This window comes from Phocoena phocoena, chromosome 16 (assembly GCF_963924675.1).
Source record: "Phocoena phocoena chromosome 16, mPhoPho1.1, whole genome shotgun sequence".
NCBI classification, from domain to species: domain Eukaryota; kingdom Metazoa; phylum Chordata; class Mammalia; order Artiodactyla; family Phocoenidae; genus Phocoena; species Phocoena phocoena.
This window is the reverse complement of record NC_089234.1, coordinates 46,172,839-46,198,684: the sequence shown is the minus strand read 5'-3', so window position 1 is coordinate 46,198,684 and position 25,846 is coordinate 46,172,839. Positions and strand designations below refer to the sequence as shown.

Here is a 25,846-nt window from a genome sequence, read left to right as displayed (position 1 = left end):
AGAGGCCACAACAGTGAGAGGCCCGTGTACCACAAAAAAAAAAAAAAGTTATGTTTACACTAGACTGTAGTCTATTAAGTGTGCGACAGCATTATATCTAAAAGAACAATGTACATACCTTAATTAAAAAATGGTTAGCCAAAAAAACGCTAACCATCATCTGAGCCTTCAGTGAGTCATAGCAGTAACATCAAAGATCACTGATCACAGATCACCATAACGAATATAATAATGAAAATGTTTGAAATACTGTGAGAATTACAAATGTGACACAGAGATATGAAGTGAGCAAACGCTACTGGAAAAATGGCAATGATAGACTTGCTTAAGGCAGGGTGTCACACACCTTCGATTTGTAGAAAGTGCAGTTATCTGTAAGCACGATAAAACGAAAAGCAATAAAAGGAGGTATCGCCTATACTCAAATGCCTACACCAACCTACAAAAAAGGTAAAATATACCTATTAATGGGAATTATCAAATATTAGTAGCCCAAGATTATATAATAAAATGAACGTGCCCTCTCCAAAATTTCAAGGAAGTCACTTACTTTGCTGTTTGAAATTTACAACTGACCTTATTGCTCTGTTTTCATTTTTACGTTGTAAGAGCCACCAAGATCTGTAGTGATTGTGAGGGAAAAGTCACACATCATACAGTTAAATCATTTCTAATATAGAGTGAAATTTCAATCTCAGGATCATTCTCCGCTTATTGCAATATCCATGAAAAAATTCTACAACAGAAGCACAGTGAGTACAATTTGATTTTTTAAAAATATACTCAAGGCACCTAGCTGGGTATTTAATATAGTTTGCATTTCTGTAGTGCAATAAGTTTTCTATTTCAGACAGCTAAGAATTCCTTACAGATTAGTCTAATTTGCTAAATTGAGATACTCAGTGTTTTACTTTTCTTATCTGCCTTTTTATGGTCTATCTGGTGGACTTAATTGGCACATCTGAGCAGATGAAATACTCTGAGTTAGGAGTCCAGATCTCACAGAGTAAATTAAGACTGATGCAGACAGTTATGCACTGGAGCTGAGGATGAGAGGTGTGTGCAGAGCACGGAGCAGAATTAGTCTTCATTTGTGTCTTAGCTTCGTCATTTAAAAGAAGCCAGGATGCTCTCTAAGAAAAGTCCTTAAGGGAGTTAACTTTTTCTTCTCTCTTTAAAATATAGAGTCCTAGAAGAAGAAAAGAACACAAGTTTATTCCTTGAGAAAGAAATCAACTCCCAGAAACTGATGACAAGAACAATCTTCAAATAATTATACTTAGTTTCTGGATCAAAACTAGATTAAATTTTTACCGAATTCAGATTTTTAGAGATCAAATGATCTGCGTTTTGTTTTTTTTTTTAAAAGATATAAGCAAATCAAGCTCTACACTGTATCAATAATTTGGCCTTTGCCTAAGTGTGACCTGAATCCATGTGCAGCACAAACAAAGATGCAACTGAAGGATAAACATGGGACAATCGCACTGCAAAGGGACTGGCTCTAGGCAAAAGCAAGAAGAGGAGGCTCGGTGAAGACAATAAAATGGAGACAGAGCAGCTGAGACTGTGGTGCTAGGAGGCGTGGCCTTCAGCGCCATTTCAAGCAAAGGAATGGGGCCTGCAAAAGTGTGGGCTTGGTCCTCATCAAGCAACGGGAGAAAGTGGTCACTGAGGCCATGCTTTCTGAGCCCACCACACCAGTCCACAGACAGACCACTCCCTCATGACCCAAACCACCGGCTTCTCCACTTGCTGCTATCCTGGGCGAATGACTTCAGCTTTCTCGGCTCAGGTTCCTATCTCCTAGGGCGCTGTGAGGACTAAGCCAATAGAGCCACGTAAAGTGAAGCACTGCCAAGTGGTAAGCACTCACTAATGTCAGCTATCTTAGTTCTCATAACAACCTCCTCCCTCACCCATGGATGCCACCCTTGCTCAGGGCCTCCAAATTTCAAATCCAAGAGGCTTTTTTCAACATTCATCCTCCTCAGCTTTACTCATTTCAGCATCCGAAAATACCGACAGCCTTCCCCTCCTAGAACTATGCATGTATACAGCTAAACCCTCCAAACCAGGATCCAACTCGCCCCTGGCCACAGAAGCCACAGTGCTCAAGAGAGAGGGTACTAAAGATACCATTTTCCCAGATGATTAAGTCTTACGGGGGCTTAGAAGATACTCTGTAAGATTTACACAATGAATGGAGCCATCTGACCTTTTTTTTGTTTGTTTTTTTTTGCGGTACGCAGGCCTCTCACTGCTGCGGCCTCTCCCGTTGCGGAGCACAGGCTCCGGACGCGCAGGCGCAGCGGCCATGGCTCACGGGCCCAGCCGCTCTGCGGCATGTGGGATCCTCCCGGACCGGGGCACGAACCCACGTCCCCTGCATTGGCAGGTGGACTCTCAACCACTGCGCCACCAGGGAAGCCCTGACCTTTTTTAACTCAAAGTTATTCATGGTAAATAAAGTTCAAAATGGGGCAAAAGAAAAGAAAAACCTCTAACGACAAAACTGTATTAGAAGCCAGTTACATCAACTGGTGTCATGACTACAGACGCGGGTTACACCACACCACGAGGCAAATGCTATGCCCATCCACACAAGATCAGTCAAGTTTTCTAGAGTCCCTAGCAATCTCCCCAAATCTTTACCCAGCTGACTTGGGTCTAGGGTTTGGTCTCCAGCCCAGGGAGGTAGGGGCAGCTATGTCCTGATTCTTGGCACCACCATGTGGCCACACATAGGTACTGCCCATTCCACCCAATTCCACAAATGAAAGGAAACCGCCGTTTACACAACCCAGTCCTGGCTTCAAATCCCAGCTCTTAACCAGTGACATCATGGGCAAACTGATCACCCTGAAAGGGCCAAGATAAAGTGTTTGTGCAGCCTACTATAATTAGAACAACTGAAAGATATATATGCATAGGATCAAAGGCTGGAATGAAATATAGAAAAATAAAAAAATAGAGGTGTAGGTAGTTTTTTCTATCTTAATATTATCACAATTTCACTATAAACAAACAAGGAAATGGGGGCTTCCCTGGTGGTGCAGTGGTTGAGAGTCCACCTGCCGATGCAAGGGACGCGGGTTCGTGCCCAGGTCCGGGAAGATCCCACATGCCGCGGAGTGGCTGGGCCCGTGAGCCATGGCCGCTGAGCCTGCACGTCCGGAGCCTGTGCTCCGCAACGGGAGAGGCCACAGCATTGAGAGGCCCACGTACCACACACACACACAAAAACACAAACAAACAAAAACAAAAAAACAAGGAATTATCAAAAGTGAAAGGTCAGGGGCAGGGTATGGGAAGCCTTCAAACTATCTGGAGGTACCAATTCAAATCCATTTCAGGCTGTGATCTCAGCAGCTTGGCCCAAAGTACCAGATAATCTGAGGAGACTCGCACCACCTACTGAAGAGTCTGTTTCTAAATTCTACTGTTCCACTGATTGAGGATGGGGGGTGGTGGTGATTTATCCCAGCAGCGATACCAAGCTAACTTCGGGCTAGAGTTGAGCATTACATCCTCAAATCCCAACATCCTTATCAACAATTCTTTCCAACCTCCTCAAAGGTTTCCTAAATGGGAACATCGTAAGGGCCTCTGATAAGGAAGAATGCTACCAACCTCACCTCAGAATTAGTGGGAGCTCAAAGCCCAAGCGCAGTGCCCAGCTCCTGCTGCTCCGGGCTAAGCCCTAAAGGTGCTCCCCAGGGGATTCTCAAGCACACACGCTGGTAAGAACCCAATGAACTATTATACACAGCACTGAGCTGAATAAACTGGCCCCAAAGCTCCTGCCCAGGCCCTCTCGTATGTAAACACAATTGTGCAGGGTACATAAAAGTTTAGAGAAAATGATATACAAACTCAATCTGCCAAAACTTACGGCCTCAGAAAGGAAGAGAATATATAAATTCCACTTACATATATCAAAGTAGTTCCCAAACATGCCAGTGCCTCAGAATCACCTGGGAAAGCCTTTTACATTACCACCTGGTAGTCCCACGTACACTTTTTGAATCAGCACCTCCAATGGTGGAGCCCCCAGTGATTCTGCAGGATCAGCCCATGGGCTGGGAATCTTTGCCTTAGCCTATGCTCATTGCCAAGAAAATACAGCTGTTAGGTTAGCAACTTAAGCAACAATGGCTGGCAAATGGAAATAGAAAGGAGAGATTCAGAGTATAGGTTTAAGTCAAATTATAAATGTTCTCCCTAGTCGTGCCAGCAGGAGACAGACCTTATTTGGAAGTGCATCCTCTCACTCGGGGTGTCAACGGACCTACACTGCAAGTCCGACCCAAGCAGTACGTCGACTTCTGGGGAAAGAGGCATGAGTTGGTGACATTTTTTGTTTGTTATATCTCACTGTTGGCAAACAGCATGTTGCTTGCTTCCCCCTGTTGTCCCCGTGCCAAGGTAGACATCACCAACGCATTGCGGCACTCTTTCCCAGGGAAGCCAAACAGGCCTCAGTCTCCCCCAAACAGATTACCACTGCCAAAGGTGGGAGCTGGCTGGCAAAGGCAAGGGCTTGTGCCCTCCCTGTCTTGAAGTGGCAGCTTAGCAACCGGACTCCTCTGCAGACCACGGCCACCATGCCAATACCCAAAGCAATCCAGACGAGACCCTTGAGGAAACAACGTGCCCCCAAAGCAATGCAAGTATTTTCCTGTTCAGTGATGCACCTGAAGTTCGGGGGTAAATGTGGCAAGTTTTAACCTGCATCCTCAGGTCCGTATCAACATATCTGAATGACCCAAGAGACCAGGCCCAGTGCTGGGATGAACGTCCTCCACAAAATCTTCCCCAAATACCTCAGTCTGATTTCATTATGCCCTGCACACTGGTTAGGTCCCATCTGTGCCCACGTCCCCTAAAAGACTGCAGATTCCTCACAGGAACCCCTAGACGCCAGTCCTAGAATGGAGATGTGCATTCATGCAGTGAGAGCAAAGATGAAGCAATGGAGATGACCTCACATCTCCATTGGAAAATGAACCAACTACACTGAGGGAACCGGGATTGCAGATCTCTGTTCACCTGGCGGGGAAATGTGCACATATGAAATGTTTGGTCTTCTAGGCCACTCTGGGCTCACCAGGGACATACATCACCCAACACTGAATGTGTGTTATTTCTGTTAAGTGTTTGGCACCTGGAGCTCCCAGACCCTAGCTTTCTAAAGCAGCAATAGATTTTAAGGAAGACCTTACAACTGAGAGCCATACCCTAATGGAAACATGAGCACCCCAAAATTAAAATAAAAAATAATGGATGTTTTGTAAGATCTGTTAGCATTGACATGAATAAGAAACAACAGAATATTTGCTTCTAAGAAGTGGCCCATCCATCACGGTACATTATCAAAGGTATGAAAATCAGGGAACACCATTGAGGAGACAGCCTCCAAATGCAACAGAACAGAGAAGAAAGCAGGATAAAAATGTTGGAAAGGCAAAATACACCACGAGCATTTTATAAGATGCTTAAAACTTCCAAGACTGATCTGAGGTCTTGGGCTAAGTCAGAGAAAGCAGGATCATCTACTATCCAGATGCAGAAAAGGTTAAGCTGCAGAAAAGGCATGACAGGAAATTCCCACTGAGCGTCAGCTAAAACTAAAGACACGTAGTTAGGACTAATCTAGAGCTAATGAAAGACCTAAGACTCTCCAAGTGGAGAGAATAAAGGGGGTGAGATGTCTAGGAGTCGCCCACTTTCACTTCTAAGGGTTCAAAACAGCATTATAATCAACAGGGCTATAACCAACACCTATTTAAGTCCAAAAGGTACCTACCTTGGGTACATATTCCTAAATTCTAACCATTAGGAAAAACTCATTTTCTATGTTGTAAACTATATGGGGCTTTATTCTTCTTACCCATCAACAAACCACTGCTAAGATAAGAAATCCTAAAGTATTTTTCTTCACTCAAGGGGATACCATTACAATTTCATTCTGTCTACAAAGATCAACAACAAGAAATAACAAAGTATAGAGTGACTGGCAGTTTTTAAATATCCTTAATATGCTTCTAAATCCTGAGCATTTTGTTTTTTTAACATCCCCCAATCCAAAGGGTACCAAAGGAGATGCAGTATAAACATTTCAATGTGGATATCTGCAATTTAACAATTATCTACCTTAATAACTGTAGCTATAAAATTTTAAGAGCTATAGTATTTTGGTGGCAATTAGAGTTGATATTTCTGAAATTCATTTGAGATTTTACTATAAAGTGAGCAAAAAACTGACTTCTAATATGGCTTTGGAAATAACAGTTTTACAATCTTAACATTATTAAGAAAAACTTATTGCCATGAATTTAAACTAAACCTGTATTTAAAATTCAATCAAAATAATTGCTCTTGATCAAAATACTGAATACTTAAAATATATTTAATATTGACTCAATTTAATGGGAAGAATATTCATTCCACTTATAATCAATATGTTGAAATTAACACTTTTATTTTATTATTATTTTTTTTTGCAGTACGCGGACCTCTCACTGTTGTGGCCTCTCCCGTTGCGGAGCACAGGCTCTGGACGTGCAGGCCCAGCGGCCATGACTCACGGGCCCAGCCGCTCCGCAGCATGTGGGATCCTCCCAGACCGGGGCACGAACCCGCGTCCCCTGCATCGGCAGGCAGACTCTTAACCACTGCGCCACCAGGGAAGCCCAACACTTTTATTAATTCTCTACAATAGTCAAGAAAAAGACTGATGCCACTCACTGTTCAGACAACTTTACAGATATCAGATGTGCAAGCTACCATGAGAAATGACAAACATTAAGCCACTCCTCAACTCTGTCTTGCCGCGTAAGGTACTACCACAGTGAGAGTGTAACAGCTCTCTTAAAGACCTGGACTTAGGTTGCAGGTACTGAAATCATTGGTGAAAAGAACTGTGCTGCACCTGCTTCTAAAAGGAGGTATGTGGCAGCTTGGATGTAGGGCGTCGGCAGTTCTAAATAACAGAAGAAAAGAATATCAGGTCAATCTTCATTCGCAAAGGTCAGTGGAAAGCTACAAGAATTATAATAAACTAGGTCTCCCTACCCTGAGAAACAAGAAAAAACTGTTGAGGACTGGGGAAAAAAGCCACCCTGGGAGCAAGTATTAAAAAAGTAATCTGTTAAGCAGATTCCCGCATCCCTTTGAGTCTCTTAAAAAGCTAAGGCGTGAGACCCGAGTCGCACAATGTCATGCTCCGTGGGACACGCTGGAGACTGTGGCATACACACTGGTTTTCTTGACTCAGAAGACGTGTGGCAACATGCAGTGCGGACTCCACAAACAAACGTGTTCACCTGGGCTTCCCTGGTGGCACAGTGGTTGAGAGTCCGCCTGCCGATGCAGGGGACGCGGGTTCGTGCCCTGGTCCGGGAAGATCCCACATGCCGCAGAGCGGCTGGGCCCGTGAGCCATGGCCGCTGAGCCTGCGCGTCTGGAGCCTGTGCTCCGCAACAGGAGAGGCCACAATGGTGAGAGGCCCGCATACTACACACACAAAAAAGTTTTACTTACTTACATCAGACACTGACAAATTCACGGAAATAAGAAGCCAAAGTTAGTCTCTAGCATAAAAAAAGACAGGGCACAGGAAGGGTATGCTGGGCATAGGAAGCCCATTTCTGGCACGGTATTGTTGAAATTCTGTAGAGAACCACTTTTTCAAGACAGGGAAGGAGGGATTTAGGAAAGCAAGCTTATTCTTTCATACACTAAAACTTAAATTTCAGCTCTTTTTTGAAGGAGAGTCTCCTAAAATTACTTTCACCCAACATACACTACACAAGCCAACCTCCTCCTGCCCCTGTGACAGGGCACCCACTCTCTGTGTGAAGCCACACAGCTCCTGCTTTAGTCCTAGGCATGCCTCTTGCCCAGCCCTCCCCCTAAGCTTTTCTTCTTAGACTTGCCCTCAAATCTCAATGAAGACCCCGAAGTAGAAGCATCTTGGGTGAGCTCCATCGAGGACTCAGGGGCTCTGATGGTTCTAGCAGGCTAAGGTTGCAGGAAGTCCAACCTTTGAATGAATAGAGGTCTAATATATTACGCTAGACTAGAACTCTCATTTATTAATAAACCTACCACCTACGATAAAGCAAGCAGTACAATCCCTGGAGACTGACCTTAACCGCTGCTTATAATAATCTTCATCTCCATCATCTCGGCATCTCACTACTTTCCGACCTCCTCCTCCTCCTCCTGCGGCTTCAGCTTCTTCCCCAGAACTTGGAAAGAAGTCATCATCAATCTCCTGCACTGTGACTTTCTTCTGCCGTTTCTGGTGACTGAGCACCCGTCTCCGGTCACAGTCGGTGTCTTCCCCGGACAGGTCAGCCCCTGCTGCCTCCCCCTGCTCCCACTCCGTGGGCAAGTACTCGGACACTTCATCCTCAGAGTCTCCCTCTGCCTTTGGCCTCACACCACACTCCAAGGGTTTCTTTCCCTTTAGCAATCCCACCTGCCCCTGGAACTGAAGAGCCCTCTTCTGGAGCTTCTTGATGTGTTTTTTCAAGCGCTTATCTGTTTTCGAGAGAACTTTGCCTCTCTTGTCTGCTTTGTTGTCATTGAGTGTTGCGCTCAACTCAGAAGTGACCGAGGCCGGGGCTTTTTTAGTTGCTCTTTTATTACAAGCTTGCTTCTTTCTTTCAAAGGACAGTTTTGCTTGATCTGCCAAATACTTTTCAAAGTCTGATGCTTCGTTGAGCATTAGTTTTCTGGGCTTTCTCTCCTGCTTCTGAGGGATCTGGGTACCAAAAGGTGTCATCTGACCAGTGCGGACGAGCTCTTCCCAAGCAGTCTCCTGAGCAGGCATGAGCATACTGCCGAGGGAGGACGGCCCTGCTTCTGAAAAGAGGGATGACAACACGTTGGGCACCAGCACAAAACTTTCCAAGAGAACAACGGATATGTGCACTACTCAATACGTAAATTAAGAAAAAAAAAAAAAGAAAGAAAAATCACTGATGTACTAAAGTATAGTGTATATGAAGAACAGAGTGGAATTTACTATAGCATTCATGCCGCATTTAGTAGACTCCTACTCAAAAAGGTAACTTCTCAATAACTTTTCCCAAAACACTGCAGTACCAATATACTTTCTGTGCATCCAAAGACAGACCCAGTCACATGTAACATACAGAGAAATTTTACCATGTTTCCTTATCACCTGCCCTTGAGGAAGCAATCTCCCAAGTTTCCACGTCACTGCTAATACCAGCATTCAGATGGACTTAAATACAAAAGACAGCAGAACTGAAAACAGACATCTAAAGAATCAGCATGCCCCTAAATAGGTAAAACATAAATGCTGCCTCTGCACTGCCCAATAGGAGAGTCACCATATGGCTACTCAAATTTACGTTGAAAATTCATTCTCTCAGTGGTACTGGCCACATTTCAAGCGCTCAACAGCCACATGTGGCTAAAGGCTACCATAATGGACGACACAGACAGCATTTCCACTATTGCAAAAAGGTCCACTAAACAGCACCGTGTTAGACGTGTGAAGTTAACTGACTGAAGGGATGAACTAAAGTTGGAAGTTATGCCATAATAATAGAAAGCCACCCAGAGATCGTCCCTCTTTCATTAGTTGAAATTAATCTCTAGCAAAATTACTTCACCCATAGCCAAAATACCAAAAGAAGTAAAGGCTTAACAGGAAGGCATCCATATTCTAAAATCTGTATTTCTTGCAGGCCAATAACAGCACAGTGCAGTTTTTCATTAAATGTGCACTGAAGAAAAACATACATCAGAAAGTGCACAAATCCTAAGTGTACAGCTCAGTGAATTTTCAGAAAAATACAAACCCGTAACACCAGCATCCAGACCAGGAAGCATAAATTACTAGGACCCCCAGATATGCCCTTCACGGTGCCTCCCAGCTTCTACCCCACCAGCTACTGACTGACCTGTTAACATGGTAGACAAGTTGTACCTGGCTTTCAACTTAATGGAAATGGGAATGTCTGTACTTGTATCTGGTTTCTTTTGTTCAACATTATCCTTGGGTGAGTCACACTTACTACTGAATATAATTGCAGTTTGTTGATTCTCATTGCTGTTAGTATTCTATGATAACTCCACTACAATTTTTCCATTCTAGTGTTACTGGACATTTGGGTAGTGTCCAGGTTTGGGCTACCAGGAATAATGTTGCTATGAGCATTCCAATACACATTCTTTGTTAATGTATGTATATAATTCTTTGGGTATATTAAGCTTTAGTAGACACCACCAAACCAATTTCCAAAGTGGTCCTAGCAATTTTAAGTTCCACCAACAGTGTTTGAGAGTTTCAACTGGTCCACATTCTTGCCATTCCACTTTAGCTATGCTGGTAGGCATGTAGTAGTACCACTTTGTGGCTGTAATTTGTATTTCCCTAGTGACTAACGAACTAGGGAATCTTTACGTAACATCTGTTGATCTTTTGGGTAGCCTATTGTGAAGAAAATGTTCAAATCTTTTGCCCATTTTTCTCATATGTGGTCTGTCTTTAAAAGGAAAAAAAAAAAGATTTGTAGGAGCTCTTCATACATTCTCGACTCAAGTCCCTGGACTGATACAGATATTGCAAACATCTTTTCCCATTATGCAGCTTGCCTTTTCACTCTCTTAAATGCTATCTTTCAGCGACATAAGATCTTAGTTGTAACACAGTTCATTTATCAAATCTTTTGCTTTACAGTGAGCCTTGTTTTTGTGCCTTGTTAAGTCTTTGCCCCAAGATCATGAAAATGTTTTCCTATGTTATATCCTAAAAGCTTTGTTTTATCCTTAACGGTGAAATCTACAATCCATTTGGAATTTATTTTTGTACACTGTATAATGGGCCAATATTCACTTTATCTTCATGTGGAGTAACCCAGCACACTGAGTGAAAAGACGATTCTTCTCCACAGCAGTGTACTGCCACATCTGTCATAAATAAAGTGACCACATATGGGTGGGTCTGTTTGCCAGACCCTCTACTCTGTCCCACTGGTGTATTTGTCTATCCTTATGCCACTACAGTGTCTTAATTACTATAGGTTAGTAATAAGTCTGGGTATTTTGTTCTTCTTCAAGATTGCCTTGGCCATTCTTGACCCAATGCATGTTTATATAAATTTTAGTATCAGGTTGTTAGTGCCACCCACCCTCAGCCTACTCTTCCTACTCTATACCCTCTCCCTCAAAAAACTCCCTGAAATTTATATTGGGGCTGCACTGAAACTATAAGTGGACAGAACTGTATCTTCCAATCTATGACCATGGTGTATCTCCCCATTTATTTGCCTTCTTTAATTTTTCAATGACATTCTGTAGTTTTTAACGTAGAGAGCGCTGAAGAAAACTACCTTTTTTTACTAAGAGTTATTTCCAGGTATTTGATTTTGTTCGTAATTGCCATCTTTATTAAATTTTATTTTTTGCTTTTGCTCGTATGTAGAAATATGACTGATTTTTTATATATTGACACTGCTAAATTCACACGGTAATTCCAAGAGACTGCCCATTGATCCTTTCAGATTTTTGATATGACCAATAACATACACTGTAAATAATGATGGTTTTATTTCTCTTCTTACATTACTACACTATCCAGGTACAATGCTGAACAGGAAAGGTGACAGCAAGCAACTCATCTCATCCCAGATCAGAGGAGCAAAGCCAACTGTTGCAAAGTTTATCCCACCTAATTCCAGGAAAGGATTCTTTAATCAGATAATCCTCACAACAATTAGGAAACGGATCGCTATGTGGAGACCAGGGGAAAGGAAACCTCAGGGAAGCATGTGAGCAAAGAAATGAAGGTCTACTATGCTTATGCCCATCTCAAAGCAGACTTGGAAAGGTTAAAGAATGTAGCCAAGGTCTATACCTGGGCAATACAGAGCTGGGGTACACAAAGCCTAGACACTCTGTTCCCCTGCCCCACCAAACAGAGCATAGAGCACCACGGAAAAGGAAGGTATCCCAGAAGGGATGGAGGAGGAAGGGTTATAAGAGAGACCAGGAGTCTGAAGTGTCAGCTGGAGCCCCACTGGAGAGGGATAATAGGAACCAGGAGTTCAGGAAAAGGGCAAAAGGCCACAGGTCTACAGATTTATAAGATACTAGAACCTAGGTGGCCACAAAAGCCATAGGTAATGGATGAGGTTATTTGGGGAGAGGTAGTATAAGAAGAAGGCAGCTCAGGACTTCCCTGGTGGCGCAGTGGTTAAGAATCTGCCTGCCAATGCAAGGGACACGGGTTCGATCCCTGGTCCAGGAAGATCCCACATGCTGCGGAGCAACTAAGCCCGTGCACCACAACTACTGAAGCCCGCGTGCCCCACAGCCCGTGCTCCGCAACAAGAGAAGCCACCGCCAATGAGAAGCCCGCGCACCACGATGAAGACTCAATGCAGCCATAAATAAATAAATAAATAAATTTATAAAAAAGAAGAAGAGGGCTCAGCAAGAAATTCTGAGAATAATCAACATTTAAGATAAGCCTAGAAAAGCTGGTCAAAAAAAACTAAACAGAAATGGTCAGAAGGCTAAAAGGAAAACCAGAAGAGAGACATGGATCCTGGAAGGCAGGGACGTATCAGCTGCTACGGACAGGCCAAGTGGCGTTTTTGGATGGGGGAAGTAACAATTAATCCTGGGCCAAGTTTTACCAAACAAATGATAGGTAGCAAAAGGCAGCAGCAAGTTCTAGTCAAGCCAGACCAGGACAATCGTTTTTTTACCAATGAGAAATACGGCATTTCAGCAGCAGAAAGCACTCCTCATAGGCCCAATGGATCCTGCGAGACGTTAATAGCACATCTAATATTAATTTTTTTCCAATGCCTCAATTCTCACAATTCTCTTGTCTTACTGACTAGACTTCTGGAATTCATAGCAAATATTTGCCTGAAGGGTTTAAATCTATACTTCAACTAGTAAATAACTGAACAGCTACCAACAATTTCTAAACACACATGCACACACACTGACTACAAAGATATTTCGTTTCAGAGCTTATGCATCTTCCCAAAAGGCTTCCCAAAAGATGCCCATCCAGGTCAGTGATATAAACAAAATCATGGCCATGGACTAAATAACCTGAATTAAGATGCCCTTTCTTGAACAACAGAATTGATGCTTGGAAAGCCTGCCAAATATGTCCCCAAAAGATATTTAAAAGCAATTCTATGAATGTTGATGGATGATGCTTGGTCAACAAAACGTAATTCAGGGCTTCCCTGGTGGCGCAGTGGTTGAGGGTCTGCCTGGCGATGCGGGGGACGCGGGTTCCTGCCCCGGTCTGGGAGGATCCCACATGCTGTGGAGCGGCTGGGCCTGTGGGCCATGGCCGCTGAGCCTGTGCGTCCGGAGCCTGTGCTCCGCGGCGGGAGGGGCCGCAGCGGTGAGAGGCCCGTGTACCACAAAAAAAAAAAAAAAAAAAACGTAATTCAATCAAGATGTTAGGTGTCTACACAATCAATTATAAAAGAATGTTAAGATTTCTAATTTATTAGACGTAATACTAAATGCACACCAGGAGCCTCCATTAGACTGAGTTAAAAATTTACTTTCTTTCTCTGAAACCCCATAAGACTTAAAATAGATTTGGTTCTACAGGTGTGGAGAATAAAATTTTCCTGTGTCTCTTTTGTCACTAAGTAAACAAATGTATTTTTCCCAACACCCAGGCCAGAACTGAAGGGACACCCTCCACTGACGAGAGGCATCACGCATCAGTTCGAGAACAGAGACACCGTCCGCAGTATCCTCACCTGCGTCCTCCTCCTCCAGACTGGCATGATCTAGTTCAACTTTTACCTCTGCTCCCCCAAGGATAGCCTGGAGACGTTTCTGTTTTGCTGTGATCTTCTTCAGCTGTTGTTCCTTAATGGGCAGATATTGAATACAAAAAACAGCAATGAAGTGATTAAATGTTAAATACAAACGACAGCACTGCAAAATTTTAAAAACTTTAATCAAGAGCAAAATAAAAATAAAACAATTACCAAATACTACTATTACTACAGAAAACCTTATTTGAATAACTGCCATTTTTCTAGCAGGAAGAAGCCCTCAAAGCATGTCCATCGGGCAGCATCCCTGTCCCCACCCACTCTCCTGACTGGGCGGCACAGCTCTCTACCTGCCTGAGCAGCTAAGTTCACTGCACTGATTCTCCACTGACTTGGGAGGTGGAACTGCTCTACATGGTTTCCTCATTACACACTGGGTAAATCACTGAATTTCTCTGTTCCTAACCTTAGCAGCCAATGGGCTATGAGGTCAATAGGCTGTAGGGATAAGAAACAAACACAAATGTTCAAACAGTTGAAAAAGTCAGTCATCTTTGATAATCTACCATATTTATGACTGTCCTTTATAGTATCCTACCCAATCACAAAATTTTAAAGGGAAAATCTTTTTTGATATACCCTTTTACTCTGTCCTCCCTGGGCCCCCGTTTGTCTTGTCTCCCTCTACAACACCAGAGCTTGGATATGCGGCCATTCCTAGGGACTCCCTAATTAACTAGGCTTGTGGTAGGTGGTTCTTTCTCCCAAGGTCAAGAATGCTTGAACGCCAAACATGAGTGTGGAGCAAGGGGACATCCTGATTATAAACACCATGTTGTAATGACTTGTAATTCCTTTTACTGTATCTCACAGTTTTTTGCTTGTTTGTTTGTTTTTTGTTTTTTTTTTTTTTTAATTTTTTTTTTATTTTTCGGTACGCGGGCCTCTCACTGCTGTGGCCTCTCCCGTTGCGGAGCACAGGCTCCGGACGTGCAGGCTCAGCGGCCACGGTTCACGGGCCAGCCGCTCCGCGGCATGTGGGATCTTCCCGGACCGGAGCACGAACCCCCATCCCCTGCATCGGCAGGCGGACTCTCAACCACTGTGCCACCAGGGAAGCCCTCACAGTTTTTTTCTCAGCAAATTCTCATACAGAACACTCTCTCTCTGAATAGTCTCTCTCTAAACAGCAAAAAGCTGCTAAAGAAAGACAGGAATATATAACCAAGTTAGACCAGTACCTAAAGGGGCCTAAGATTGGTCCTCTCTGCTCTTCGAAACCCCAGCCCACCAGAAGCCCACTATTCACATGCTCCACGAGAAGCCAGGCGGTCTCCTCTCTGCTTTGGGGAGACCCCTGGTGCCTCAAGCCACTGTGAGCTCTGACCTTTGGGCTGCTGCTGTGGAGTTAAGTGAGAGAGACAGTGCGGAGAAGATCATGAACCGGTGAGTGGAGAGCAAAAGGAGGAACCAAGGTTAACCACACCCCACAAGTAGAGCCTGAAAAAGAGCTGTGAGGACTCTACTCACTGCACTGAACCAACTGCAAGCGCAAGGCCATCTGCTAGTCACTTCGGATGGCGGCAATAAAATGTTCAAAACTAGTCATTTCTACCTCCTGCGATATACTGTCATGAAGTGTACATCAATTCTAAAAAATGTTTCAAACCTCATAAAAACAATGTCATAAGTGACAGACATTCCCTACCCTTAAGTCCTCTAACCCTAAGTGCAGACCCGGTCAGTGTGGCTGGGTGATGACTGAACACCGAAGGCCAGCCTCTCAGAACAGTGATCACGAGTGTGTGAGGGGCGAGGGCTGGGTTGATGGGAAACGTCTGCAGACAGTCAGTGCAAGCAGGAGCTGAGCAGGAAAAAGAGCAAGTCCACGCAAGACAAGAAGACGGCACGAGAGGCCCGCAGGCCAAAGAACCTAAGCTGGGGAAAGAAAGTGGTACCGCAGGGAGACTATGAAAGTGCCCGAGTGAGGAGGCACGCAAAGCCAAAAGAGGAACTTCTTCTCAGTTACGTATGTATGCGTACATATGCGTATTTTTAGAAACACTCTTTAAGCAGAGGATGTTAAAGGGAAACAGCCAAAAAAATTAAACGTATAAAAGGAACTCAAAAGTTTCTGTTATAAATTTGCTTCACATCTTACCAGTACTTTTCAGAATAGCTACTTCCTAAATATTAAATGAGCCTAAATAATGACTTTTGCAAAAATGCAACTTAGTGTGTTATTTGGAGTCACCTTGTTATACTTCTGTCGTTTTACAGAATCTAGTTTCCTGTTGATGTCTTTGTTGGTGTCAGCTTGAGGGCTAAGTTGTTCAATAATTTTATTGATTTGCCTTAGGGATGTCGTACATGACCTGAAAAAGAAGATAAAATGTCCATTTTCCACTGTGGTAACATCTTTTATAGAATAACATGGAGAGAAATGCTAAAAACATGTCCCTTTTACTTCTTATTAACTAAAAGACAAAAGCAACTAAACCAGAATACATATTCTTTTTGGCCACTAATAGAACTTGAAGGGTTATTACGAGTCTAAGATGACTGCTCATGTTCTTCTCTAATCTGGCCAATTTTAATCAGTTCATTCCCATTTGCAAGCAGATTCATTCATTCTACAAGCATTTTAAGGGTCTACTCTATTCAAGAGACTGTGCAAAACCAATAGGCAATAATTTGTCCCTTTATATGAAAAATTGCATACACTTTTTTTTTGAGAGTTAATTTTTTAGAGCAGGTTTAGGTTCACGGCAAAACTGAGAGGAAGGTAAAGATTTCCCATATACTCCCTGCCCCAAATACGCACAGCGTACCCCATTACCAACAACTCATACATGCGTGTTTAAAGGCCATTATGGAAGTCTCCCAAAGCTTGGAAAAGTACTAAAAATATTTAAACATCTTCTTATATAGGTCAGGCAACTGTGACAATATTTTTCTTTTGCATGACTAGAAGACTTATTTGCTGTCGTTTTACACTTTGTAGTGCAAAGAAAAAGAATCAGTTTATAATACATTGCTCCTAAAATAGACATCATAGAATTGTAACTCCCAAGTTTCAAAACACAAATTCAATCTCAACACTTGTGTAATTTGCTGTTTGTACCCTTTGTGGATTTCAGGAGAAAAGATGTTATCAATGCAAGTTACTGGCAGTCTCAGTACATGTCACCATCTGTCTAGTGTTAGGTGACTGCAGCACCCTGCTCTGTCACCTCTGCAAGCAGTGGATACATTTCCCAGGTCGAATGTAAAAGGTGTGTTCATTACATGGCATTGAGGTCCTCACACCTGAAGGTCAGACGATAACTACTGGAGAACACCTGCTGCTCAAGAGGCCCAAAGAACACACCAGAAAACTGTTAGCAGAAAACATGCCCTTTAAGTGCCAACAGCTGCCTGTACCACAGCGCCCCCCCCCCCCCACCACCCCCACCCCAGGGTAGCCAAAAGCTCTACGTGCCTCCCTCCCCCTCCCCCAGCCACTCCCACCTGAGACCACACCATCCCTCCACCCAGTCCTCCCCTTCCCCTTCCTGTTTCCCTGACACAGCCGAGAACACTGGCCAAGGAGGGCAGACTGGCAACGGAGAGCGAGCTCAACTCAATCCTCCGCCCCATCTTCCAACCCAGGTCCAGGGCACCCCCTTCCCCACCAGTGTGCTGTGCGCAACACGGCCCAGGTCTGTTTCTCCTCTAAAGCACAAGTGAAGTCTCTACGGGACTTCAGCTTTCTTTATAGAGTCAAAATTACAACAAAAGAAAGAAAAAGCAGGGAGTTGTTTCTCACTGTTTCTAGAAATGCAAATCTGAAAAGGTACCAAAAGACTGGCCCTAGGTTTAGGCACAGGAAACGGGAAAGAAATTATAGGATGGGGAGGTGGGGGGGGGCGGATATGTTCCTGGTATCTGGAGTAGGACATATCAGAACTTTAGGAACACTTCTCCTGAGAACCATTCTGTGCACAAGCTTGCAAAATCTGGGGCACTTAGAACAGCGCTTCTCTCCAAGACATCATGTGTAAACAAGCTGCTGTGAACTGAACTGAGCCCCTAACTACTGTGTACAGCACTTCTGAGCGAAAGGGCTGGGGTTTAGACACAAGGTCAAGGACCACCCTTACTGACCCCATCCTCCAATTAAAGGTTCTATAAATCTCCTAAATTTCTGGACTACCACAGCTATTGTCTGAATCTCTCCGTCATATGTAAACACAAACTCTATAATCAGAGAGAAGATGGTCCACTCACATGAGGTCGTCCAGCACTGACTGATACTCCTTCTCTGCGTCGGCAAGCTGGGCCACACGGCTGGCCTCATGAATGGCGCTGTCCACCTGCTGAAGCACCCCTTGCTCCAGCACGTCCTGGTCATAGACATCCACACCCAAACCCTGCAGCTCCAGGGCCTGTGCACTGGGCTCCACCGCCTGGATCTGATGTCTGTTGATGTGCAGCAGGGCTGGCCCTCTCCTCGGAAGTTCCGAGGGATACCCCTTGGCGGAAGTGGAGGGTCCATTAGCAGGGGAACAAGAGGGGAGGCTCTCCCCCAGCTCCACGTCGCCATCGTTCTCCTGCTTGATTGTCCCCTCTGCACTCTCACTGATATCCTGACTCTGTGAACAGTCTTGCTCCTGAGTTTGACTTGAGTGGGGGATCCTCTCATTTGGCATCCTCTACAGACTATCTAAAAGGAAAACAATTTTTCAGTCAGCCCTTCAGTTACATAGAATTGATATTTATATAGTTTCGTAAATATCTTATAACGAAAGCAGACCAATTTCTAAAAAACATCAAGAAATAATCCTCCAATTATACATAAATTTAAGTTCCCAAGTATTTTTCTTAAATGGGCACAAGCTATAGATCTTCTTGAGTGCTGATAATTGAGAAAAATTAACCAGAAAAACAAAAAAAAGAAGAAAAAATGCAGTATCACCAACAAACGACACTGGGGTAGCCAGCTAAGAAAGCTGGCAGCCAGCATCCTGAATGATGCCCACAGAGTCTTCTCCAAATCAACTGAAGTCATTTCACTGCTGCTTTCCAAGTCAGCCTCTTCACTGCATTATGGCACAAGTGACCTACATTATAGTGGCAAGATCAACTGTAAAGTATAGATTTAGTGACTTGAGAGAGATTCTCTACAAATCTAACACTAAAAACTTTTAGGTTGAACTCCAAAAAACAGAAACTCTGAACAAGAGGTAATAAATAGCACCACTCAAATCAGAATCTGAGGAAGATTAATTAAAATATTCTCAAAAATAACTCCATTTCAATGCATGATATCATTTCTCACCATCAGGCTGGCAAAAACATGATGACTGATAATATCCAGGAGAGGCAAGAAAAATCCACTTTCACATAATGCCGGTGGGAACATAAGTTTGTAAAATTCTTTTGGAAGGCAATTTAGCAATATCTGTCAAGATTTAAAATTCACATTACTAGGCACTTATTCCAGAGAAATACTCACATATACATAAGGATATTTATTGTAGCATGTTTTAAAATAGTTTTTAAAAGTCATTAAGTATTTTCAATGGTAGTGATATAAAAGCCAAGTAAGACGAAAAAAGTCACATCGTATGAAGACATTTATATTGGAAAACAATGTGTATCCACCACCTGTGTGTATGGAATGCATTCAAAATGATCTGGGGATACAAACTAAACCTGCGACAATTGGGAGGGGGAAGCAGAAGGAACAGGTAGGAATAAAGGGGAACTCTCACATTTTACTCCAAGAAATCAAGAACTCCTTGAAAGAAAACGTGTTCACTATATTGCCTGTATAACTCCATCGAATAAATACTTTTATACACATTAAAAAAAAAGTGACAGCTTTTCTTTTTATTTAACAGTGAACAAACTAAGGTTTCTTTCATCACTAAAACTTTATTTCAATGAAATGATGACAAATTCCCCAACAAGCCCCACTCATTCCTCATTAAATAAAATGATCCCAGTGGCCAAGCACTAGGATACAAAGATGCCAGGAACTTAAGTGTCATCCTGCCCTAAGCAGCTCGCTCACTAGTGGAGGAGAAGCATGCCAGTAACAACACAGAGGGGCAGGTCTGTAAAAGAGGCACAGGCAAGAGCCCAGGTGGGGGACTTCCCTGGTGGCACAGTGGTTAAGAATCCACCTGTCAATGCAGGGGACATGGGTTCGAGCCCTGGTCCAGGAAGATCCCACATGCCGCGGAGCAACTAAGCCCATGCGCCACAACTACTGAGCCTGCGCTCTAGAGCCCGCGAGCCACAACTATTGAGCCCGCATGCCACAACTACTGAAGCCTGCGTGCCTAGAGCCCATGCTCCAAAACAAGGGAAGCCACCCAAATGAGAAGCCCGCACGCCGCAACGAAGAGTAGCCCCCGCTCGCCGCAACTAGAGAAAGCCTGCATGCAGCAAGACCCAACGCAGACCAAAAAAATAATTAATTTTTGAAAGTTTTCTTAGGAACTTAATAAATTCTTTAATTCAAATGAAACTCTTTGATCAATGTAGTCTTCAAAATTAACATTACCTACAGTATTTAGAGCAAGTCAGTTTGGAATATACACTGAGATATTTTTCTAACAGTAAAGATATTGAATCTATTTCCCTTTTTTCCTTCTGTTTCCCTGTGACCAAGGGCATATATATTTTTTTCTGTAAATTCATTTTTTTTTAATTTTTGAATTTTATTTTATTTATTTTTTATACAGCAGGTTCTTATTAGTTATCCATTTTATACATATTAGTGTATATATGTCAATCCCAATCTCCCAATTCATCATACCATCACCACCACCCGCCATTTTCCACCCTTGGTGTCCATACGTTTGTTCTCTACATCTGTGTCTTAATTTCTGCCCTGCAAACCAATTCATCTGTACCATTTTTCTAGGTTCCACATATATGCGCTAATATACGATATCTGTTTTTCTCTTTCTGAGAAAAAAAGAGGCCAGGTGGGCATAGAGGAAAGGACAGTGCACTGGGTCTGGAGTTCAAAAAACACATACAAACTGAGATTTGAACATGTGACCCAGGATCTGATATAGAGGAGGTGTTCATACACGCTGAAAGGAAGTAAGGTTCAGAGAGGAATCTAAAATAACAAGTCTGGTCTGGACAACTGAGTCACTCGTGAATTCAGTCACAAAAATATGAATCAGAAAAGCAGCAGATGGGAAGCAGGGAGAGCTGGCAGTAACGTGTCCAGCTGGCACGCAGGCAGAAATGCAAATCTAGGCTCTAGAGAAAATCTGGACAAGATGTGGATGCACTGGCAGAGTAAACAGCCCCAGGGATCCCAAGGCTGTGACAGGTACCAAAGATCCTTTTAGAGGGTAAGAAAAGGCTAACACTGAAAAGGTTAAAAGAGAACAGCAGAGTAAGAAAGTTCCTCCATTTGGGGCCATTCTGACTATTTTCAGGAGAAAGGATAAGACTGGCACTCTATCATTTTCAACAGAGAGAGCAGGATTCTGGCTCAGAGTCTTCATACTAGCTGGAATTTAACAATTCTGTTTTCATTGTTCTTATTTGTATGTATATAAAGGTTTCCTTTTCAGGTTAAAAAAAGACATTAAATCCATCAAAATATTAAGTAATAACACTGTAGTACAAAGAAAAGGTTAAAATAATAATGTTTGGAGAAAACTTCTAATAACAGAAAAAGAGTAAGAGGGAATGGTTAAAAATGGAAAATAATAGGGCAAGTTCCAAAGGAAACCAGAAAGGGTCCAGTGGATTTGGAAAGTAGGTCGCTAGTTACCTTAGTAAAAGAAACCTTAGTGGAGCAAAGGGGACAAAGCCAGACTGCACTGGGATAAGAAGTGAGTAGAGAAGGAAACAGAGGCCTTATCCCCTTAAGGTTAGGCCATGGCAGGGAGATCACTGGAATAATAAAGGAATCACAGGATGGGGTAAAGATGCTGAGTAATTGACCTTGGGGTCCAAGCTGGGTAGATTTTTAAAAAACAAGCCAGAAGGGACTGGAAGAGGGAGGGAAGGAGGGAGAAAGGGAAGGGAAGGGAAAAGGGAAAAAAGAAATAAGGAAGCAGTCAAGAAGCCACTTGGAGAATGGACCAAAGGTCAAGTCTCCTGGGAATAAGAGATGAAAACAAGGAAGCTCTCCTCAGAACGTAAAGAGCTTCCAAAGTGAAATAAATTATATGACATTCAATAAATATTTATTGAGTGACTTCCCTGGTGGTCCAGTGGTTAAGACTCCACGCTCCCAATGCAGGGGGCCGGGGTTCGATCCCTGGTCAGGGAACTAGATCCTGCATGCCGCAACTAAGAGCCCGCATGCCAGCTCAGCCAAATAAATAAATATATTTTTTAAAAACATTTATTGAAAGTCAATTACACCAGGCAATGTACTCGGTTAACTAGTTTCCGTCCCCATTGAGCTTAGAGGCTCTTGCGGATGACACATATTTTAAGAATTTTATATATACATATTTACGTATAAGTATGTATTTATACATAAATTATACACACACACAAATGTAACCGTGGTTAACTGCCTTAAGAAGAAAGTACAGGATTCTTTATGACAAAATAACAGAGGAGCCTAATTGACATTGCAGAGGTAGGTGTGAGGTCAGGGAGGTCTCTCTGATAAAGTTATATTTGAACCAGCATATGAAGGATGAATAGGAGTTAACAGGCCAAAAGTGAACATTTTGCAAAGAAATAGCATGTCTAATTCCTAAGGCTGGAAAGAGCTGGTGTGGTTGGAAAAATGGAAGAAGGCTGCATTGTGAGAAATCTTTTATTTTATTTTACATGAATAACAGAGTTAAAGGAGCTGATAAAGACTCCATTTATTGTGTAAATTCTACAAAACATCTTCTAACACTCTGCAAGGCTCAATCATCTGAGAAAACAATATCTTCATTGTCTTTCTTTAAGCACTGGGGCTTCTGTGGGATGAGCTGGATTCTGGTTGGGAGGTTTGGTTGAATGCATGCAGAGCTGGGGAGGGGAATGGGCACAAGTGAAGACGGAGGGGCAGGCAAGGGCCCTGAGGAAACACAAAGGGCCTGAGGAAACATGAACTTGGATTTTTCTGCAAGTGTAATGCAGTGACTTCGAAGAGTTTTAAACAGGGTGACAATGGCATGACCCAATTTATGTTTGTAAAAGACCAGTTGGACTACTGTACAGATAATGGATTAGAGGAAACAGTGCAACATGGACATGTTGGGACACGTACGGGTGACAAGTGACAGAAGCTTGGAACAGGGAGACAGCACTGAAGATGGATGCTACGTGGGAAATCTTTCTGTTACGGAACTTATATGCGTACTGCTCAATCCTCCTTCACATACTCCCACTTTACCGTATCAATGCCTAAAGTGCCTGACTTCTACCTACCCCGATTCTCTCTTTCAAATAACAGTGTTTTAATCGAGACCAAACAGGGCCGGGCTGCCCCTGCGCGCGGGGGCCGAACACAAAGCCGAGAAGTTGATGCTTAGATGCCGGCCCGCCTGCCCGCGGCGGAACCAGAAGCTAGGACAACCCCCGGCCCCCCCAGGTGAGCGCCCCGCAGCGTCACTTCCGGCCGCAGGTGGGCTGGCGTATTAGGCTAGCGCCCGGCCCGAGGGCCGCCTCCCGGCACCCCGCGCGGATGGGCTCCTTCCCGGCCGCCTGGACAGCCCGAGCGGGCCCCAGACAGCTCCCGCCCAACGTTCAACTCAGCTGCCAGAACACTCACCGCAGGGCCGCACGACCAGCCGTATAGAAACGTAGAAGCAGCCGCCTTCGCGAACAGCCTTGCAACCGGGACTGGGACCGGGCGCGGCGCGTGCGTCTTCTGCCCGCCGTAAGCACCGCCCCCAACAATGACCCGACGGGCTTGCGCGTGTGGGGCCTATGGCGCATGCGCCGGCTCCAGGGTTTATTTTGAACTGCGGGCGAGACCACGTGGTTTGAGCGAAGAATGCAGCCCCGCCTTTCTACCTGTGAACTGGGTACGAAAGTGGCCTAGGCTGCTGACCTGTGGCTTGTGACCAGTGCTTCACTCGTGGTGAAAGATGCCTCTGTAGTAAGGCGGTTATAAGAATTAAAAGATGTTTCCAGAAAAAGAGAGAGAGGTACGTATTCTAGTGTGCCGTGCGAATGTAAGTGCTTACAATTAACCATGAACTCCAAAAAGAAAGTGAGCTTGGGGAAGGGAGCTGGCTTGAGCACTGCACATTTCAGTAGCACACACACACACACACACACACACACACACACCAAGCAGGGGTGGGTGTGTGTGCATAATGGGCCTACGTCAATGTCTTGATTGCATTAGTGAGCCAGTCATTTAATATTTGTCCTCCGATCAAAGAGGTAAGGAGAATTTTGAGCCAGGTGAGAATTTAGCTGGGAACATTTGCAGAAACGAAATGTTCACACACGGGTTCAGAACAAAGGGAGGAAATTGAGCTACACCTGAGGAAGGAGTAGCCCACGATGGGTGGTAGCTGTACCATACAGCAGCTTCTTAGCCCAGGGATTCCTGCTCTGGGAGAGGGTGGATTTTCCAGGGGCCAGAGCCAGAAAGCCCTCTGGGAGTGGCAGTGACTGTGGGAAGGATCTTTGGGGCCTAGGTAGGGAAGTGCCTTAATCATTTTGAAGCCTGAAGTTGGAAGGTAGGAAAAGGGGGTGGGAAGTGTGCTTGATAATGCTCAGTAATACCACTTTATCTCTCCTGTTAGCAGTGCCAATCTACGTATGCCTAGAGCCATCCCACATCAAAATATAACTTTTTTATTAGAAAGGAATAAAAAATTCTAGCCATCTCTTGAATAAAATATTGAAAATAGTAATGCATCGGTAAGATATTAGTTTTAATGCTTGAATGTCAGAGCAGTTTCTCCCAGATGTATAATGGTTACCAACCATTCTGAGAATGAGGTCCACTTTTTAATGTGTATTATTTTGGTGAGCCCCTATGTATCATTCAGAATTTGGACAGGAAGCAGATGGTACACTCAGACTAGGTAGTTGAGAAGAATTAATAACAATGTTTACAGAGGTGCGGGCAGGGTTTAGGAAAACAACTCAGGATGGCAAAGTAACCCTGGGGCTAGCAAGAGGCCAGGAGCCTCTGTTCCCATCTGTTATGGGCTAGATTGCATCCCCCCAAATTCATTTGAAATTCTAACCCCCAGTACCTCAGAATGTGTATTTGGAGATCTGGTCTTTAAAGACCCTAAAAGCCTTTAATTAAGTTAAGATGAGGTCATTAGGGTGGGCCCTAATCCAATATAACTGGTGTCCTTATAAGAAGAGGAGATCAGGACACAGACACAGAGGAAAGACCATGTGAAGACACAGGGAGAAGATAGCCATCTACAGGCCAAGAAGAGAGGACTCAGAAGAAAACCCTGCAGACACCTTGGTATCAGACTTCTGGCCTCCAGAACTGTGAGAAAATTAACTTCTGCAGTTTAAGCCACCTAGTCTGTAGTACTTTGTATGGCAGCCCTACCAAACTAATACACCATCCCTGGGCCTGAAGGGGTAATGGGAGGATACAGGTTCAGAAGAGAGTAGCTGAGTGGAGAAGACCACTTGACCAGAATAAAGCACAAACCTGTGATCACTCAGCAGGAGGGGACTAGGGAGATAAATACCCAGACCTCACTATCCTCCATTATTTCATCTGCTGGTGCATCCCATTGGACAAAACCACCGAAGCCAGAGGGCAAGGGAGCCTGTTGATGCCCATCTATATAGATCAGTATCTTAGAGCACAGGGCAGGGTAGAGAGAGATGGGGAGTGGATCTGGAACATCAAACAAGATACACATCATACCCCACACAATTGTAATTATCCTTTTCATATCCCTTTAATTTAGAAAATGCATAATGATTTACAGTTACTATTAATTCAGGGAAGCTTTTCACATGAATTTGTATTTAACTAAAGGATCTGTGTATACTTTCCCCAAGCCAAGTTTCCTCTGACCTCTCTAGACTGAAAGTAGTAATAAGGTCGTGTTAGCAGCAGAATTTGAAGA

The 25,846-nt window shown here is 43.7% G+C and overlaps 1 protein-coding gene across 1 annotated transcript in view; it reads right to left on the bottom strand.

Annotated features, from left to right (window-relative positions):
• Positions 1–18,499, bottom strand: part of ERCC6 (ERCC excision repair 6, chromatin remodeling factor) — a 66,148-nt gene extending 47,649 nt beyond the window's left edge. The window contains exons 1-4 of the mRNA XM_065894468.1: positions 18,078–18,499; positions 16,063–16,183; positions 13,788–13,899; positions 8,154–8,874 (exon numbers count right to left, since the gene is read on the bottom strand). Coding sequence (XP_065750540.1) covers positions 8,154–8,874; positions 13,788–13,899; positions 16,063–16,183; positions 18,078–18,499 — 1,376 coding nt within the window. The remainder of the gene's footprint in view (positions 1–8,153; positions 8,875–13,787; positions 13,900–16,062; positions 16,184–18,077) is intronic.
• Between the last annotated feature and the right edge of the window lie 7,347 nt (positions 18,500–25,846).